This window comes from Plasmodium brasilianum, chromosome 5 (genome assembly GCF_023973825.1).
Source record: "Plasmodium brasilianum strain Bolivian I chromosome 5, whole genome shotgun sequence".
Taxonomy (NCBI): domain Eukaryota; phylum Apicomplexa; class Aconoidasida; order Haemosporida; family Plasmodiidae; genus Plasmodium; species Plasmodium brasilianum.
Genome location: NC_090118.1, coordinates 143,244 through 163,483, shown reverse-complemented (window position 1 = coordinate 163,483; position 20,240 = coordinate 143,244). Strand labels below are relative to the sequence as shown.

The window sequence follows — 20,240 nt, the reverse complement described above, 5'->3', positions numbered from 1 at the left end:
TTATGAAATATGGAAAAAAAAAAAAATTTTAAAGAGGAATTAAAAAATTTATTTAAGAAAAATGGAAATAAATTAAAAATTGAAATAACAAAAATATATGTAAATAATTTGTAGCGTTTTTTTTTCCCGTTACAAAATGGACATTTCTTAGTAATTAAGAAACGAATGTATACAAAAAATAAAATAAGAAAAAACAATAAAAAAGAAGTTGCACATAGGTAACAATCTATGCACACAAACATGTATATACATATGTGGGCAAGTGTACGAATCAAAATATTTAAAAAAGGGGAAATGAGGTATTTAAATTAACATAGCGATGTATGCACAAGCGTTGTATTGGTAAGTATATAGACGTAGCCAGGATAATATGTTCATTCAAAGATGCTTTTTTTTTTTTTTTTTTTTTATTTCAAAATGAAAATGCATCATTTATATATATTTTATTCAATTCATACGAAACAGCGGATGGCGGAAATATGCCAATATCTGTATAAAAAAGTGTAATAAGATGATGAGGAACAAATTCATAAAGATTATTATTTTCGTTAGATACGTTTTTTGTACAATATGCATAGAACTCCTGAGAATAATTTTCAATTTTTTCTATTTTTAAAAACTTATATGCTTCACAAGCTACATAAAATTCCTTTTTGTTTAGTAAGCATAATGTAGATAATAGTTTGATACCCTTTTTGCTTATTATTCCTCCATTATCTATAACTAATTCTGTTCCTATTACTACAAAATCAATTATATTGAATATATTTTTAACTTTGTTAATATCAATTTTTCTTACATTGATTCTTTCTTTTTTTAAATCTTCTATAAACTTATCATCAAATTTTTTGTCCTTCTCAAAATAATTATTGCATATATTTTCCGTAGTTGTAAAATAAACAGAAATTTGTTTATTTTGATTTTTAACAACGTTTATTAATAAACTTTTTACACACTCAGAATTACTATGCGTTAGAATAACCGTTTTTTTATTGGAAAACATTATATGACTACTATTTCCTATTATACTTAAACTCTTTTCCAAGCTTTTTGGAAACTCACTTGCGCTGGTAGACATGATATTCTTCAAGTCGCTGAAGTTCTTTTAAAGAGAAAAAAAAATAAAAGTGAAAATGAAAAAAATGAGTCAAAAAGGATGCAGATAAATGTGGACATGAAATAATCTGAAGTTGTTAGTGAAAAATAGAGGGGATATTAATGAACTCATGAATAAACGAGTACATTTATATATAGGTATGCATGTATATACGAAAAGGAATAAGCACGTGATTGTACAAGTCCATGTTTTATTACATTTTCATTGTAGGTGTATTTTTTTACAACAAAATGATGATAAATATCACAAGATGAAATAATCGGGTATATTGTCATTCTTTTTGAGTGTGGCTCAGATATAATAACTTTTTGTGATTCACTATCTTTTATGAAATTGTTCAATTTAAATTTAGCTTCATTCAAACTAATAAACAGTTCGAAATTCGTTTTGGTTAAGCTACTTTTTATAACGCTGTAAGGGTTAAATTATAAAGTTAATACACACGTATATATATATATGTATATATATACAAACATATACACATATGTATGTATCCGTAAATTAGTATGCGCATATACGGTAGCAAAACTTACACACTTATTATTTTTTCTACCATGTAAATTTATAACTTTTTTCTTATATATTAATAAAATGTTTTGTATTTTAAAAGTGTAATATAAGATGTTATCACTTATGTTATTATGTAGCTCCTTTCCCATTTATTTTGTATTAACACTTGGCCTTTAGCGGCCATATGTATATATATATATATATATATATATATATATATATATATTTTTTTTTTTTTTTTTTTTTTTTTCTTCATGTATGATAATATGCGTTCGTTGTGTTTTTTCTTTATCGTATACATGGAAAACTTGTTTCATTGTTAACTTTCACTGCTACTTTCATTTGTTTAGAAATGGTACTTAAATTTCTTTCATTTTTCACTATGCGCGTGTTACTTTACATGCGTTATTTTTTCTTTTCTTAAATATTTATTCGCTAACTTTGCTATAGATTTTATGGCAGCTATGTGCATTTCATCTTTGTCTACAAAATAATATTTCTTGAAACTTCTAACAACTGTAATTAAAAAGTACACGGATGAATATAAGTCACTTTTTTATATAAACCTCATGATATGATATAATGTGTAATAGCTGTTTAAAAAAAAAAAATATATATAATTTTAAAGATAAGAATCATTAATCACATAACCTGGTCACAAATTACAAAAAGCACGCATATATTACATACATTTATGCATATATATACACATATATTTGTATAATAATAATATTGTAATAGTTTGCATACCTTCATGCTCTTCCAGCAAATCATTTTTGTTCAAATCGTTACCATATTGATCCATTGTCAACTGTAGTTTTCTTTTTATTTAATTTGTTTTCCACTGAAAATGGTTAATTATAAATGTTTGTGTGAAATATTTTATTGTGAAAAAAGATTATAATCCTTTTCTCATGTTTTGCTTTTTTCTTTATCTTTTTGGCCATTTTTTATTTATTTTTTTTTAATTTTTATTTACAGGCACTTATTTTATTTTTTCTTTTACAGGCATTTATTTTATTTTTTCATTTACAGGCATTTATTTTATTTTTTCATTTACAGGCATTTATTATTTTTTTTTTTTTTTTTATTTACAGGTATTTATTTTATTTTATTTTATTTTTTTTTTCTTTATTTTTATTTTTGTTTTTTATTTTCTGAACGTTCCCAGTTATTCTTCCTACACTTGAAAAATTAGTAATGATGTATTTTATCGAGTCCTTAAATATTTATAATTCTTTTTGAAGTAAATCCCCAAACATGAAATGAAAGAAAAGATTAAAAAGAAAAAGAAAAGCCTGATTTTTGTTAAGCATATGTCAATTTTTAATAGAAGTACATTTTTTCTTTATTTTTTCAAATTTTTAACATTAAAGTTTTTCTAGTGCTTGCTTTAAAAAAGCTGTTCTTCATGTTGCTTATATTTGTAGGTAAATATAAATATAAATATATATATTTATATATATGCTTATATGTACATGCATATATAAATATATACTTATATATACATACATATGCACACATATACAATATATATGTCTTTATGTGCATATATTTACATATATGTATATATATATTTACATACTCACATATGTATATGTTCATATAATATAGCAAACATTACATCAAACGGATAAATTGTTTAAGGATTCATACTATGTAAAAAGAAAAGGACTTAGTATTTTTTGAAAGTATAAAATAATTGGGACTTTTTTTTTATTTTTTTATTTTTACTCATTATAGCAGTGCTTTGATTTATACTTTATTAAAGTGATAATAATTTAGGAACGTTTGAGACACAAAACATATATATAAATATATATATTTTTTTAGTTAATTCAAAATTAAAATGATAGATTTTTCACTTTAATAAAATTTTTTTTTTTTCCCGGTAAGTAAAATGGTATTTTCGTTTCATAAACAAATGGTGAGCAAATAAAAAGGTAAGTTAAAATTCTGTAAGAAAAAGTTGGTTACTATTTTACGTTTGAACTTGTAGAAATATAAATGACAAATTGGTTAAACGTGTTATGATTGCGCAACCCTTTTTTTAAAATAAAAACGCTCCTTGATGATGTCTAACCGATATAATGCGCTTAAATGAAAAAGAAAATTTTAGCATATTAGATTATTTTTTAAAATAAAATAAAGTAGAAGAACAAATGGTAGATTTTAATTTTATTACGAAAGGGAAAAAAAATTCTTTTTTTTTTTCCTCCTTTGAAACGGATAATTATTATATAAAGTAATACTAAAAAATAAAAAAAAATAAAAAAAAGGAAAAAAAGGAAAAGAAGAAGCATAATTAATAATACTCTAATAAATAGTGTTTACGAATTTCACAAAAATAGAATCAACAATGGGAAGAGGTACACCTCTAGCTTTTTTTTTCGTAATTAAAGAATATACCATAATGAATCGACGTTAGCACGCAGGTACATATAAATGGTCACACATATATATATATCCGTGTACATGTATCACCTCAGATATGTTAATATAAAGCTTTATTAAATGAAATGATTTAAAAGGAAAGCAAATCGAAACATTTACTCCATTGATCATTTTTATATAATTATATTTAAGATTAAAAATGAACATATTTCTTTGTAGGAAGGCAAAAATTAAGGAAATATTTGATGAAAATATGTAAAAAAATTCTACGTGGTTGTTGTAACTACGACTGTATGTTGTTTTTCATTGATCCTTTATTCCACTATATCTCTATTTTATTTTTAGTCATTTAAGTACTTAAATATTTTTTCCTAATGTTGTTCCATTTCCCCTATATATTTTTCATTATCATTTCCCAACTGTCTTCATCCATCTTGATGCCCTTCTTAAACAAGTACCCATGGGAGATGACTTTACCCATCTAGTTAATCTACTCATCGTTTAAATCATTAATTTCAAGTTTGCCTGAAAGATGTGTTATTTCGTCGATATCTGAATTTTCAGGAGAGAAATAATGAGTAGTTTGGTAATGATAATATTCAGAGGTAAGTCCACATTTTGGTAAGCTTCCGTTCTTATCTTTCTTCTCCCTATTCTTTTTCCTTTCCTTCTTCATCTTCTTTTCGTTATTAAAGCCAAGTAAAGAATACAGAAAGAATATTGGAATGATATTTGTTAGGCAACAAACCGTTATCAGAATAGGCAGATTTTTAAAGTTAGTTGATGTAATTCCAAGTACATATGTTAATGTAGAAGAAAAAAATGAACTTATAACTATTGCCAAGTTATTTGATGATAATAAAAGGGAGTAAATGGTTGACTCGAAACCTTCAGGTATTATTCGTGAACATTGTACTAATATTGGCATAGTCTGAAATTCGCCTATAAATTCTATTAATACAGTATCTGTTATAATAAAGAGACTATTTGGAATATATAGGAAAGCATTTAATTTTTTTACAACTATTAATGGTAATAAACAGAAAGGAGTAATAATAATTGTAGAATATAATAATAATTTTGCCATATCTATTTTATTAAAAAAGAACATATAGGATAATATGGCTATTAGGCTAGCTAAAGATTGAAACATGGACATTTTCCCTAATAAATTAGGACTAAATTTTAATTCATTGGTCATATAAAAAAATAATGTATTTCCACATGATGGCATGGACATCATAATAAAAATAAATAAAATGAAATTTTTAATATACGATATTTTTATTATATCATAAATACATTTTACTTGTGCTTTAATAGAGGATTTTTTATAATTTTTTTTCTCAATTATAAAAAATGCAGATACAAAAACACATAAAGGTAAAAAGGATCCAATCAAGAATATATGTTGTTTTGTCATAATAGATAGTAAGTACCCTGATAAATATGACATTATGGCAAAACTTAATTTTCGAAAAGCAAAAAAAATGGATACATTCTTTGTTGAACAGTTGATACTACTTTTCCTACTCGATTCAACAACTTGTGCTTCTCCTATAACATTACAAACAGAACTACCGAAAAAGTATGTTGTTAACAAGATAACAGTTAAAGTAATATTTGTATGGTTTATTAAGCCTAAGGTTATTAAAGATAATACGCACAAAAACGATCCAAATAGTAAGTAATATTTTCTTCGATGCCCAAATATAGGACAACTGTCCGAAAGTACTGCCCATAGCAGTTTAATAGACCAAGGAACTTTTATCAAACTGAGGATTACATTTAAGGAAGCTACAAAATTAAGAGAAATGTGTTCGAAAAATGTAATACATGAAACGTAAAAATGTGTAAATGTGCTTATATGTGTGATAGGCATAATATACATGTGTGAATAGCTTGTGTGTATGGTGCTGGTGTAGTTATTTTATATTTTATACTTTATATTTTTTAATTTATATTTTATACTTTATATTTTTTAATTTATATTTTATACGTTATATTTTTTTTTTATTACCTGGGTGTAGTTCATAGTTATCTTTAAAGAGGTATAAAATTGAAAAGTTGCATAGCACTTCAACCCCTTGAAGCATGGCTAAATGGAGAAAAAAAAAAATATACATAAAAGGTTTTGTGAACAATATATTGAAAGTAATTTAGTGGATGTTAATTTTGAAAATATATGCACACCTATAAGACTTGAAGAAATTTTGTTAAAAATAGAGTCAGCATCAAAATCTGTCTCATCATGTGCTACTTTTTCAATTAGATAGCTACTTTCGTTAAAAGAATTGCAGGACGTAACTAAAGGATAAAAAAGAAGGAAGTCTATTTTGTTTTTTTTTTTTACAAACACATATTTATATTACTGCAGAACAGCCTATTATTATTACGATTACGATTTATGTAATTGTTATAATTATAATGTATGTATATATTATATACATGTATGTTGCACGCGAACATCTAAATTAGTAAAAGAGGTGAATTCATTTATGTGTTACACAGAAAAAACAGTTGTATTCGTGTGTAATTTGTTCATATTTTTAGATTTCTAATTTTTTTTTTCTTTTAAGCCTACTTGTTAAGGTACTGCAAGTTTCCAAGCTATCTTTTTTTTCTGTCGCATCGAAGTCGTCCTTGTCCATTGTGTCAATTAATATATCACAACAATGAAGGAGTAAAATAAATTAGTTATAAAATAAATATAAAATAAAATAGAATCAAATAAAGTAAAATAACAAAAACGAACAGACGATTATATAAAAGTATTGCATTTTCGGGTTATGGTATATAGCTATTATTCTATTTTGAAAATATCAATTTATTGTAATTAACTAATATGCCCTGGTTTTCATTTCTTCAAAATTTAATTAAAAACTCAAAAAGAAAAAAAAAAAGGAAAAAGAAAAAGGAGAGGAACAACAAATTATCACAATTTGGAGAAATTAAACGTATAAATCATTTTGAACACAGATCGAAGAAAAAAATAATAAACTTAAAAAAAAAAAAAGAAAAAAAAAAAGCTTAATTAATTAATTATTCCCCTATTTACATATGAAAAACATTTTTAAAGTATAATTAAAAGGACATGCAAATTAATACAGTCAGAAAATAAATAACACAAAAATTTGTGTAAAAAGAGAATAACTAGGAAATGTGAGTTGTCTAAAAAGTACAATAAATAAATGAATAAAAGAAGCATATAAATGAAATAAAAAAAAAAAAACGTTCAAATTAAAACATTGAGAAAGTAAAATATACTTGAATGAATGGATTATATTTTGTTTAATTATAAATTTATAGAAATATCGTAAATAATTATGAAAAATATTTACATTAATATAATTGTATACACTTATGTATTATGATATATTTTCATGGGTTGAGCTAATGATAAATATTGTAAGTAGAAGTTGCATCTTATATTTTTATGTAAAAAAATGGACTAAAAGTAACAATTCATTTCGTAAAAGAAGTTTAAAATATATATTATTATAAAATAATAGAACATTAAACAATGTACTTAAATTGAAATTAGTAAAATAATGAAAAATGTAGAAATAAAACTACCAAGTAACAGTATAATTTAAGGAAAATAAATACTATATTTGTTCGTACAAAGAAAAAAATTAAGTAATCAGAGAGTCAGACAATAATAAAACTGTTATATAATAAAACAGTCAAACACTCACACTATAAATCAGTCGAAAGATTATACAATGAAGCTAACGCGAAATAGCGCAAACATGCAATTGCACAAAGTATGATGGAATTTCACGGAAAATTAAAAGAATGAGCAAAAAAATAAAATGAAGCAGAGTGAAAAGAAGTAAAATGAATTTTGTGGTATGTATTACAAACATAAAATATAAACGTAAAAGAAAATTAGCTAAATTAATTTTAAATTTTAATTTATGCACATTTTCTTACATTTTGACTTTTGAAAATGTGCGAAATTACTCATCTTGTGAAATATGAAGTGTTAAATAATTTTTTTTTTTTTAGTATAATCAAATTTTTTTTGTTTTTCTTTTTAATATTTAAAAATACTGTATTATATATTCTCGAAAGTTATATTTTTAAAATGGAAATTAAAGAATAGACTCAAGTTTCCTGTTATGCATATTTTTTTTTTTTTTTTTTTTTTGTAGTACATTTTTTCTTTAGAATTAAAGTATTAAAAAAAAAAAAAAAATAAATAAATCATTTAACGGCATAATAAAATATAATTAATATGAAGCAAATGGAAACGAACATAAATCACTTCTTTTCTTAGGTATTTCATGAATGATATTAAGAGTAAAATAACAGTTCATTTCGTAATTTTCTTTTATCCATTTGGTTTATTTTATTTATTTCATCCATTTTATATATTTTATTTAATTCATCAATTTTGCTTTATTTTATTTAATTCATTCATTCTGCTTTATTTTATTTTATTTTTGTTATATTTATTTTATTTTTCAAATATTAAAAGGTAGTACGACGGTTTGCAAAAATGCAAGTATTATTTTGATGTAATGTACTTGTCTGAACTATGTCGAGGCATACGTTCATATGTGCATCAGCTTAATTTCAAATTTTATAAAACTCTTTATTTAATGAAATAACATATACATCCATTCATAAGCAGAAATAGACGCTGTCATAATTACACATTAAGCGCTAGAAAGTATGACTAGGTGTATGGCCATTTTTTTAAAAGTAAAAAGAGCCTATAAGATGTACATATGCATAAGCATATATATGCATTTATGTAAATATTCTTTTGAGTGATTACAAAAGTACCGCTTAATGTAAAAAGCAGAATAAACAGTGTCTCAACGTTGCGTTATAATGTTCTGCATTTTTTCTCAGTGTAATACAATGCTTTTAAACGCTCTCAACAGAGGGGAAGTAAAAGCGTATACATGAATATACATAAGTAAATATATACGTGTATATATAAGCGTATACATACGAATACATATATATATATATATATATATATATATATGTATGTATATAATTTCTTTACTTTTGCCTAGTTATGAATTTCTGAAGTTGCCATTTAGCAAAATATATCACCACCTTAGAAAATATACTTTCATTGTTCTTTCCTCCAAGGTCTATTATTTTTAAGTGTAAAGGAGTAAGTAAATCGGTAAAAAGGTAGTGAACTGTTTGGTCATATACACATATATGCAAGTTTATATATTATATATATACATGTAAGTTGTAAAAAAGCTTCAAAACGATACCTCTTCGTTTTGTCATCTGTTTTTCCCGCTTTTTTTTGGCGAAATAGATCAACGAGAAGAAAAAAAAATTTAGCACCCTTGAATAAGAGTAATGCCATTTAAGAAACTAGATTTTTTTCAAAAAATTCGTTTTATTTTGATACAACATCGAGATAAATATTTTTGCCATTCCTGAAAGTATAATAAAATGAAAAAAAAAAAAATTAAAAAGAAAAAAAGTGAGGCAAAAGGTGATAATGTAGACAGTGAAGTGAATTGTAAAAAATATGGGGAAGAAAAAAACTGTCTCCTTGAGCTAAGTGATCAATATAATACGACAATGATTAGCAACAGTATTGACAATACGTTAGAAAATAATGATATCAAAAAATTTTCTGAAAAATTAAAAAGAGATAATATGGATAAAAAAGAAAAGCATATAAATGAGGAATATGATCAAAGGAAACCTTTTAAAAAGAATTTTGTTGAAGCGTTAAATGACTCATGTATCAGTTTGAAAGATAATGTAGGGTTAAGAAACCAGAACGGTAAGGGTGTCTACAAGAACGAAGATAGCAGCAGCATTAGTAAGGATAAAAACAATGATGATAATGATAGTAGTCATGATAATAGTCGCAATTATAGTACCAACTGGGATGAAGAATATTACGAAAAAACTCTGCAGGGAGAAAACGATATGAGCGACATTTCTACGGATGAGATTTTGAGCGGATTAGAAACTGAAAGCGGAATTGATGATGATGATATAAGTGGAATGTTGGAGGATGCAAAGAACAGGGGTGGTCAAGAACTTATTTACGAAAATTTGAATAACAATGAATTAAGTGCATTATCGGAAGAGATAAGAAAAAAGGAAAAGATATTAGAAGAAGAGAACAAAAATATATGGAACCTAAAAAATCGATTTAGTAAAATAGAGAAGTTTACAAATTTAAAGAAAAAAAAGATGAAGGATTTAAAAAAAAGTATAGAGGATAAAACTAAGATAGAAGAAGAAGAAAATGCAATGTGTAAGAATATCGAAATGAAAAATGTATTTTTAAATAAAGAAAATAAAAAGTTAAAAGAGGAGAGAGAAAAAAATAATGAAAAAATAATTAAGACTCAAAATGATTTGGTCAAATGTGATAATGATATAGAAGAAATAAAAAAAAAGTTAATGTGTAAAGAAAACGAATTAAATGAATGGTTTGAAAAAATTAATAAGGTACAAAAGGAAGAATATGAGATCGAGAAGTTCCGACTAATAAAAGATAAAGAAATAGAAAAATTATCTTACAATCTTGAAAAATTATGTCTAGAAAATGTTGAAAGTGAAAAGAACTTAAATACATTAAAAACAAAAAATATGAAATTAAATATTGAGTTACAAGCAACTGTTAACGATAATGAAGACATAAAGAAGGAAAAAAAAGATCTGTTGAAAAAATGGAAATGCATAGTAGATGCTATAAATAACAGAGATCATACTGTTATGAAGTTTGAGGAATATTTTAGAAAATACCTTAACAAGGAACAAAAATTGAAACAAAAATATGAACATATTACTAAAAATATAGATGCTCAAAAAAGTAAAAACGATCAATTAAATCATAAAATAAAAGAAACTAAAATGGCTTTAAATATATTAAGAAAAGAAGAAACGAATGTAAATAACACTTGGGCAAAGGTTCTAATCGAAAGAGACTTGTTGAATAAAGATTATGATCATGCAAAGTTTAATTTTAAAGAAAAATTAGAAGAAAAAAAAAATTTAGAAAATTCCCTTACGGAGTTGACAAAGACATGGGAAAACCTTTTGGAAAGTTCAGAGGAATCAAAAAAAGAACTCCATAAAGAAGAATTAAAAAATGTGGAAAAAAATGAATTAATAAAATCTAGTGAACATATATTAAATGAACAAAAAAATAAATTAAATAATCTAATAACCGAAATAAAGTTATTAGATGAAGAAAAATTTCGCTTATCACAAGTGTTACAAAAGAGCAAGAATGAATATACTACTTTAGAATCAGAAGTTTTGGGAACACATATAAAAATAAAACAAATGAAAAATAATATAAAGAAAATAGAACAAGAACTAGAAAGACAGAAAGAAATTTTATATAAATTCGATTTTCAAATACAAGTCTTAACAAAAAAGCTAAATGTAGTATCAGGTAATAGTACGTTTGAAAAAAAAAAAGAAAACCAAAAAAAAATTTTGACCTTAGAAAAGGAACTGTCAAAACATGAAGATATTTTTAATACACTCAACAACGAAATTAAAAGAATTAATGTAGAATTAAAAAGTATAAATATGCATCGATGTGATTTAAAAGATCAGAACTTAGACATTATACAAGAATGCGAAAAATTTCAGTTAGAAATTAAATCTTTAGAAAATACTGTAAATAATGAAAATAAAGAGAAGGAAAATATTATGCTTATAGAACTGAATTTAAAAATAGAACTTGACAAATTAAAGGGAAAGTTCGCAAAACATTTAGATAATTTAAATATTTTAAAAGACCAAAAAAGGGAAAATTTAAAAATTGCTAAATTAAATGAACAGGATATGAACGCTCATATAGAATCACTACGAAATATTATGAAGAATATTAATGATGAAATACATAAATTAAATATTCAAGTATATGATAAAAAAAGTAAATGCAATAACTTGGAACTAAAACTAAATGGTATAATTGCAATGAATAAAGAACAAGATGACGAAAACGTTATTAATGAAGAAAGTGCAAATAAACATATTTATTATAAAATAAAAATAGAAGAAGATATAATAAAACTGAAGGAAGAATTAAAGAAATTAGACGAACAAGTAGACAAAGAAAATAATGAAATACAGAAATTTCAAAAGACATTAAATGATATTTTGCAAACTAACAAAACGTTTAGTGATAATATAAAATGTATAGATCCTCAGTATAAATTACTTTTTAAAAAAAAAAAAAAATTAAATAAAAAATTAAATGAAATTAATGAAGAAATAACTCAGATAGAGAAAAATATTAACGACTATAATAAAAAAGTAAAAGTAGCAGAAAATCAACTAGACAATGTGCTACTAGAGAGTAAAAGCATGGAAGAACAAATAAATACCTTAAAGGAAAATAGCCAAAAAATGGAGTATACAATTAATGATATATTCATAAAAATTGAGAGAGCCTCCAATCAATTAAAAAATCTTATTGGAACTAACAAAAAATTACCCATATTTGAGACAACGAAGAAAGATATGGACAATAAGGATGATAATAAATCTGAAAATATTTCGTTGGAAAAAAAAATATTTAAACAAATACAGATGGAGTCATTAAAAGAAAAAATATCTTTTCTTTTTGAATGTCTCAACAATTGTAAGGACAATGAATTTGTTAAGGAAATACTTAACGTAGTAGAAGAAGCTCAGTAAAACAATAAGTATAAAATAAATGGATATTATACTATGTATATCACATGCCAAATTTCATCTTTTCCTAATTTATTAAATGGTGAAAAGTTTTAAACACGTCTATGCCCATACATTTGTGGACGTTTATGTCTATAAGAATGTATCCCTATATACACCTGCTTTTCTGAAAATAGCTCTCATCCGATATATGAATATACATGTATATATTTGTAAGCACCTACATATGTACATATATTATTTCCTATTTATCGCCCTTTTTCCATATCGGGACTTCAAAGTTAAAATATTAAAACCCCCATTTCTCAATTATGAACTTACAAATGTAAGAGATTTTTTTGTACAGAACAGTTAAATCATCGCTTAAAAACTACATACATAATTTTTATCATCTCCCAAAATTTAATTTGTTAATAGGATTTTGTGCTTACGTTAAGTTAAAAAAATGTAGAAGAGTTAATTAATTTTTAGTATTTTTATATTATTATGTATATATATATATATATATTTATATACTTATACACATAAGTATATCTAATTAAATTTTTTCATGTTTCGTAAAAAGAAAAAGTTAAGTATATAACAAAAAAAAAGCACACATAAAAATTGAAAAAACAACAACAAAATAAAAAAAATGTATTAAAGCAAATATGCGCTCTGTAGCATGCATATTACACACATATATAAATATGAGAATATCATGTGTACATATTAAAGTGGAAAAATAAGCACTCACAGAAAAATAAAATAAAGTTAAGAAGTGAATAAGACAAATATATATATATATATATATATGACCAATTAAATTAACAGCTTAATTCGGTAGACTAATGTGAGTAATAAATAGGGAAAATTAACATGTTCGTCTAATTATGCGTATTAATATAATAGCTTCATTTGGAAAACTAGTATAGAATAGCCTAATTTTTACAGCTTTAAATGACAAATTAAATTAATAAATTAAGTAAGATAAAAAAAAGGAAAATAAGAGAAGGACCACATATGAAACATTCGCAGTAAAACTTCTACTATTTGCATTTAAAGTTTGAAAAGTTTGTTCAACACCAGATGACAAACTAGACAAATCTAAATTATTTTTTATTATATCATCTGCTTTCTCCCCTAATGGGTCGCTTACTATAGCAATTAACGGAGCACTGTTATTAAGATTAAAATTATTGTTAAAATTCATCCCTTGGTTGTTATTTTGTTTATTACTTTCTGTATTACTCTCTGTATTACTTTCTGTATTACTCTCTGTATTACTTTCTGTATTACTCTCTGTATTACTTTCTTTATTATTTTCTGTGTTTCGAACTTGTAATGCGGATAAATGGGAATTGGAACTTTTTAAAGTTTTCTTACTTTGTTCTAGTTCTCTCAATTCTTCTAATTTAATTTTTTCATAAATTAAATTGTATTTACTAGCGAAGTTATTGATTAAGTTCTCTTCTTCTGATTCTACACCTAAATTAGTACTATCAATTAATTGTCCGTTAACTAAGGCTTTCTTACAAAATGTTTTTGCATCCCTTGTGGGTGAAGGAGTCATCATAACAAACGACTGAATTATGAAAAGGATTGCAGCCTGTGGTTTTATTAACAAGCGAACTAACATAATATTGTCACTTAGATCAAGGAATGAATTACCTATAAGTTTTTTAATTCCTTCTTCATCTATTTTATTAGTGGGTTCATTATTTTCAAACTTTACAATGTCTAAGTTTTTTATTAAGTCTTTTATTAATTGTGCCACATTTTTAGGTTTTAATGAACTTGTTGAATATAAAGGGTTATTTAATGGGTCATTCGCATGTAAGCCGCCTTGGCTGTTTATCGTTGTGTTTGCATCTAAGTTGGTAGCTGTGTTGGCATTTGTATTGGCATTTGTGTTGGCATTTGTGTTGGCATTTGTGTTGGCATCTGAGTTGGTAGTTGTGTTGGCATTTGAGTTAGCATTTGAGTTAGAATTTGAGTTAGCATTTGAGTTAGCATTTGAGTTAGCATTTGTATTGGTATTTGCGTTAGCATTTGTGTTGGCGTTTGTGTTGACATTTTTGTTGGCATTTAAGTTAGAATTTGTGTTAGCATTTAAGTTATCATTTTTATTAGCATTCGTGTTGGTATTCGCATCGACATATGTATTAGCGTTTGAGTTAGCATTCGTGTTAGCATTCGCATCGGTATTTGTACTGGCATTTGTACTAGCATTTGCACTTGGATTTGCATTTTCATTTGCATTATTATAGGGACCTACATTCGAAATGATTTTTATTTCTTTCGATTGGACAAAAGAGCCATTAGTTTTTTGGCTGTGGTGCTTATAATTACTTAAATTGTGAAGAACATCCTCATTATTTAATACTTCATTTTTTGACCGCTCATTTATTTTATTCAATATGTTTCTAGTTCTATAATTGGTTAACTTTTCATGTATAGCTACTAATCTTTCTACCAACCCTCCCTTTTCTAATAATTGCATCGTAAATAATGGAAAATTATAATAGTATTCAGAGAAGGCATAAAAGGCTTCATTTATCAATTCTTCACTATTAATTTTTAAAATCCCCAAATTTTCATATGATAAACTATTGGACACCAGGTTTGATTTACTTCCGTTTCGCAATCCACAAAAAATACCTGCAATTAAATGTTCTCTTTTTTTTAAAACATCAGTAATATTTTTAGACCACAATTTTTCGGTTACATCCACAATAGAAGATCTTAAATCAGAAAACAGCTTAATAGAGGAGGTGTAAATATCTTTTAAATCATTATCAATACAACTTAATAAAACATTATAATTTTTGATGATGTTATTAAATGTATTTTCTTCGTTATTTTTATCGATGAATGATTTGAGCAATATATTACTAAAAGCTATTTTAGAATGGCATAATTTTTTATATGTAAATTGGTGAATTAAATGCTCATATTTCTGGCTAGTGCATGGGAAGCTTAAAGGGACTTTATCCTTTTCATTTATACAAATGTTTGTATATTTTGTTTGTGTGCAAAGAGAGTCATCACTTAATTTACTTTGTAGAGCTTCCATTATGGAGGAAAATACATCTTTTTCATTTAATAATTTCTCCATCATTTCTTCTGCCATATTTTGGATCTCACATGTGTTCTCATTATTGTTATTATTATTGGACATGCTATTTTGGTTGTCATTTTTACTGTTATTCTTATCAGGAATTAAAGCTTGCGTATTATTGTTTCCATTTCTTATTAGAGTATTTACAAGATTGAATAATGCAATTGTTAGCACTACGAAGAAGAAGTTATTATATTTCATCCTTTATGTCATATGTATATTTCTCTATATAATACTATTTTAATTCGGATTTTAAAAAGTTGTGATTGTACCATAAAAATTGAAGATACAATCTCAAAATAAAAATCCTTTTTTTTTTTATTATGACATATGTTCTAATACGTTATATGATGATATGATACTTTCTCCTTATTTTCTCTATTTTTATATGTTTATTTTTGGTTCTTCTATCCTGTTCTGTTCTGTTCTATTCTATTCTGTGCCTTTTTTTTTTTTCTATATTATTTCCTCCTTTTTTTACGTTATGACAATTATTAAATGTCGTTGACCCTTCTATTCTATATTTAAGAAAAATAAATTTTAAAATATTCGTGTATCCTACTTTTTAACCTTTGTAACTATTTTAAAATTTATCTCTTAATCAATTAAAGAGAAAAATGAAATTCTTTTTATTTGGCCTCTTCTCATAAAGACACCATTAATTGTTCACAGAAAAAAAAAAAATAAAAATAAGACAGCGATATATGCTGCAGAATAATATATGTATTATTTTAAAATTATTTTATTTTTGAAATGTAAGTACATAGAATTATTTATGATCTCAAAAAAGCAACGATTGAACAAAAAAAATTAAAAAGAAGCGTATATAAATAATTAACCTATTTGTAGAAAATTAAAAACAACCCTCACCTTTTATATATATATAAAACGAGTCAACTTTTTCTCCAACAAATAGTAAAATAAAAAAATAAAAAAAAAAGAACAAGCCAAAAAAATAGTTATAAAAAAAAAAAAAAATGTTACAAATTTATGTAAATACACAAATGAGGAAAACTTTGGCTATTTCGTATGTAACGTTAATAAAAAAAAAAAAAAAAAAAAAACTCTTACTCTCTTTATATATATAGTTAAGTATGAATTTTTTCTGACTTGTAATAAATTTTTGAATAGAGCATTAACAAGCAATATTTTCAAAACATATACATAAAAAAAACGTAATTCTTAAAAAACATAATTTTCAAAAACAAAAAAAAAAATAATTGTTTTTCAGGACAAATGTCATTTTTCTTTCAAAACAACATAATAATATATATAAAAAAAAAAAAAAAAACAAGACTTAAAATCATCAACATTTAAACTTTAAAAAAATTTCCAAATTAAAATGCGTAAATTGAAAATTTTATTATATATGAGAGACACAAAGGAGTTTACAAATTTTAACATTATATAATTTTTATGTTTCTTCTTTCTTTTTTTTTTTTTTATGTAAATTTTTTGTTTTTCTCTTATAAAGGTATTATAATTAACACATGCAGTTGATTCCATAAGGTTCATTTATGTTCAATTTTTTCGTGTGTTGTAAATTAAAAGGATCAATGTTACACATTTTAATTAAGTTGCAATATGTTAAAAAAAAAAAAAAATTACTTATTACAGACATTTTTATAGTACTCATAAATAATATTAAATTGTTTGTATAAATAAATATAAATAATATGTATATATATATATATATATATAAATGTATATTATATATATATATTTATACATTATGAAAAAAAACTTTTGCTTTTGCCTTAATATACACATGTGTAAACATGAAAGTTACTAATTTGCATGCATCGAGCTACGTGGAAAAAAAAAAAAAAGTAAATATAATTTATAAATAACAGATATAATCCCTAATAACATTTTTTTACACTTTTTAAGATTATTTAAAAAACATAAACCCTTTATTTAAAAATGTATCTTTCTCTGTTTCCTTTTTTTTTTCCCATTCTTTCTTTTCCTTTTTTTAATTTTTGCAAAATTTACTAGAAGGAAAATATTGAAACATTTTTTCAGAAAAAAGGCTGTTTCTTTTTTGATGTTTTTAAATTTAAAAAAAAAAATAAAACCTGGATACATAAAACATAAGTTATATTTATTTTTTATCATCTCAAAAGTAATTTATGTTATATATGAAAGAAAAACGAATGTTTCTTAATTTTCTGCAGTAAGTTTTTTAATTGAATTTATATTATATTTTGTAATTCAAGTTATATATGGTGAATAATTAAAGGAAAGATAAAAATTTTTTTATATTTTTTTACATGCACTAGTTTTAAGAATATGTTTTTTCTCCTTAAAATGTTCTTCGTTTTATAATATGAAAAGCTTATATATAGAAAAAATGAAAGGGTTAAAACATTTAGAAAGAGTTATATAAAAAAGATAAAATTATAACAAAGTAACTTTACTAGAGCTTTGAGATAATAGAAAATTTGTATGTATATGTATACACATTTATTTTTTGTCTCAAATTTGTGTTAACACGTAAGGAAATATGTATGTATATAACCAAAGGGGCATGATAACATATTAGTGGATCCTGAAAGTAAGAATGATTACTATATCACCTTTAAATTTTCGGAATTAAGTAATAAACAAGTAAGAGTTCCAGTGCTTTGCGAGTCTTTATAAATACGCATGATATTTATTCATGTTAACAAATTAATTTTTTTTTAATGAAAGTTTTAAAGAAGCTTAGTTTACTTAGTTAATAAAAAATAAGTATTAAGTAATAAGTTATTATACTAAAAAAGAGGACATTTATATTTTTTCAAAAAGCCCAATTACAAAAATTAAAAATGATGTGGATTCACGGGTAGGGAGGTCAAGACAAATGCAACTAGAATAGGATTTTATTTATATGCACATATATGAAGTTGAACACGTGAAAATTATTGAATATGTAAAAATAGGACATAATTATTGGGCGAAAATATATGCTGTTCTCATGTGATATGTTATTTATTTATTTTTTGTGAAATTTAAAATTATTTTGTTTTGATAGTTGCAATAAAAAGCGATGAACTGATATAAAATAAAATATAATAAAAAAATGGATTATTTTAAGACAAAAAATTAATTATTTTTAATTTACTTTTTACAATTTTATAAATTCTTCTATTATTAATTTTTATTGTGCTATTTGTTCTTCATTATATAATTCTCCTTGTAATATTCTTATTACGCCATTATTTTTAATTAAGTCTTCAGAAATTAAACTTACATAATCATATTTACAACTAGGACAACTTATGTCAGTGTTAGATTTATCACTTAAACAATTGGGGCATTTTAATCTAGTTATTAAGAAATCTAAATTTCCTTCATCTTCTAAATTTTGTAATGCGATGTCATTTCCTATCGAAACACCATCAACTAATATTTGAGGTAAAATTACTCCAGCTTCGTTAGAAAGCAGTAATTCATCTTCTTTCCATTTATTAAACAATTCTCCGTCTTTTAAGTCTGCAAAAAGGTTATATATTATAACAAGAAAAGAATTCAATATGTTGGTAAAAAAATAAAATTATATACATTTTTTTTTACTTTTTGCTGTGCTTGTGTCCCTATTGGAGTCTATTACAAAATACATTAATTTTTTACAATTTAACAAATTTTGTGCTCTCAAAGAAGAAAAAAATGATGACTTTATTCCTCCAAGAGAAGTTGTTATTAATACAATTTCCGCCTCTTGCGCTGAAAAAGATAATTTTTTTTAATTTTTCTATATTTAATAATATAATTATCGTACATGCATATATAATCATAAATATATAAATAAATATATAATATATATTATATATATATTATATATATATATATATATATATATATATATATATATATACATATGCACTTCTTAATGCTTCGTCGTTGTAACAACTACTTTTTTTTTCATTTTCTTATTTAATGTATACCTATTGTCACCCCAGTTTGCTCTAAAAAAAGAAAAAAAAATTCGGAATCCATTTGAAGATATTCAGGAGAAAAAGAAAAGATGTGCATATTTTTTTAGTTTTTTTTAAACTTACCTTCATTGTTTTGGTCATCATTCAGGTTGGAATTTTGATCATCGATAGCTTCAGCGTTTTCAGGCTCCATTTTCAAAAATGTGCATATATATATTATTTATTTTTGGTTATATATTTTACTTGATTGTGTACTAAGCTTAATGTAAATAACATCAAAACAGGAAATTAAACATTTTAACACATACAGTACAATATAAATTTATAATTAGCTATATATAACATATTTGTCTTTTCGTAAAAAGAGGTTTATAAAAAGAAAAAGAGGAAATTACTGTTCCCTTATAAATTCTTTTTACCAGTTTTGTTAACTAATACAACTTTAGTTGCTCATTTTTCGCATAAGGTAAAGCGTGAAATAAAAAAAGGGAAAAAAAGAATACGCAAAAAAAGGGGAAAAAGAAAAAGAGCAATTACAGAT

General features: G+C 24.2%; 5 protein-coding genes across 5 annotated transcripts; 1 reads left to right on the top strand and 4 right to left on the bottom strand.

The window, feature by feature from the left end:
• Window positions 1-412: 412 nt before the first annotated feature.
• MKS88_001297 (translation initiation factor eIF-2B subunit alpha) lies at window positions 413-2,432 on the bottom strand (the record flags this gene model as incomplete). The annotated part of the gene is made up of 4 exons (XM_067214210.1): window positions 413-1,102; window positions 1,315-1,528; window positions 2,068-2,143; window positions 2,378-2,432. The coding sequence occupies 4 exons, from the start codon at window positions 2,430-2,432 to the stop codon at window positions 413-415; spliced, it is 1,035 nt and encodes a 344-aa protein (XP_067074669.1).
• Window positions 2,433-4,511: 2,079 nt separating this feature from the next.
• Window positions 4,512-6,672, bottom strand: MKS88_001296 (folate transporter 1; the record flags this gene model as incomplete). Its single annotated transcript, XM_067214209.1, has 4 exons — window positions 4,512-5,818; window positions 6,042-6,119; window positions 6,215-6,328; window positions 6,606-6,672. The coding sequence occupies 4 exons, from the start codon at window positions 6,670-6,672 to the stop codon at window positions 4,512-4,514; spliced, it is 1,566 nt and encodes a 521-aa protein (XP_067074668.1).
• Window positions 6,673-9,454: 2,782 nt separating this feature from the next.
• MKS88_001295 (uncharacterized protein) lies at window positions 9,455-12,682 on the top strand (the record flags this gene model as incomplete). Its single annotated transcript, XM_067214208.1, has 1 exon — window positions 9,455-12,682. The coding sequence occupies one exon, from the start codon at window positions 9,455-9,457 to the stop codon at window positions 12,680-12,682; it is 3,228 nt and encodes a 1,075-aa protein (XP_067074667.1).
• Window positions 12,683-13,631: 949 nt separating this feature from the next.
• On the bottom strand, window positions 13,632-15,980 carry MKS88_001294 (GPI-anchored micronemal antigen; the record flags this gene model as incomplete). The annotated part of the gene is made up of 1 exon (XM_067214207.1): window positions 13,632-15,980. One exon carries the CDS (start codon window positions 15,978-15,980, stop codon window positions 13,632-13,634), a length of 2,349 nt encoding a protein of 782 aa, XP_067074666.1.
• Window positions 15,981-18,921: 2,941 nt separating this feature from the next.
• Window positions 18,922-19,892, bottom strand: MKS88_001293 (uncharacterized protein; the record flags this gene model as incomplete). Its single annotated transcript, XM_067214206.1, has 4 exons — window positions 18,922-19,256; window positions 19,338-19,487; window positions 19,709-19,729; window positions 19,823-19,892. 4 exons carry the CDS (start codon window positions 19,890-19,892, stop codon window positions 18,922-18,924), a joined length of 576 nt encoding a protein of 191 aa, XP_067074665.1.
• Window positions 19,893-20,240: the final 348 nt, after the last annotated feature.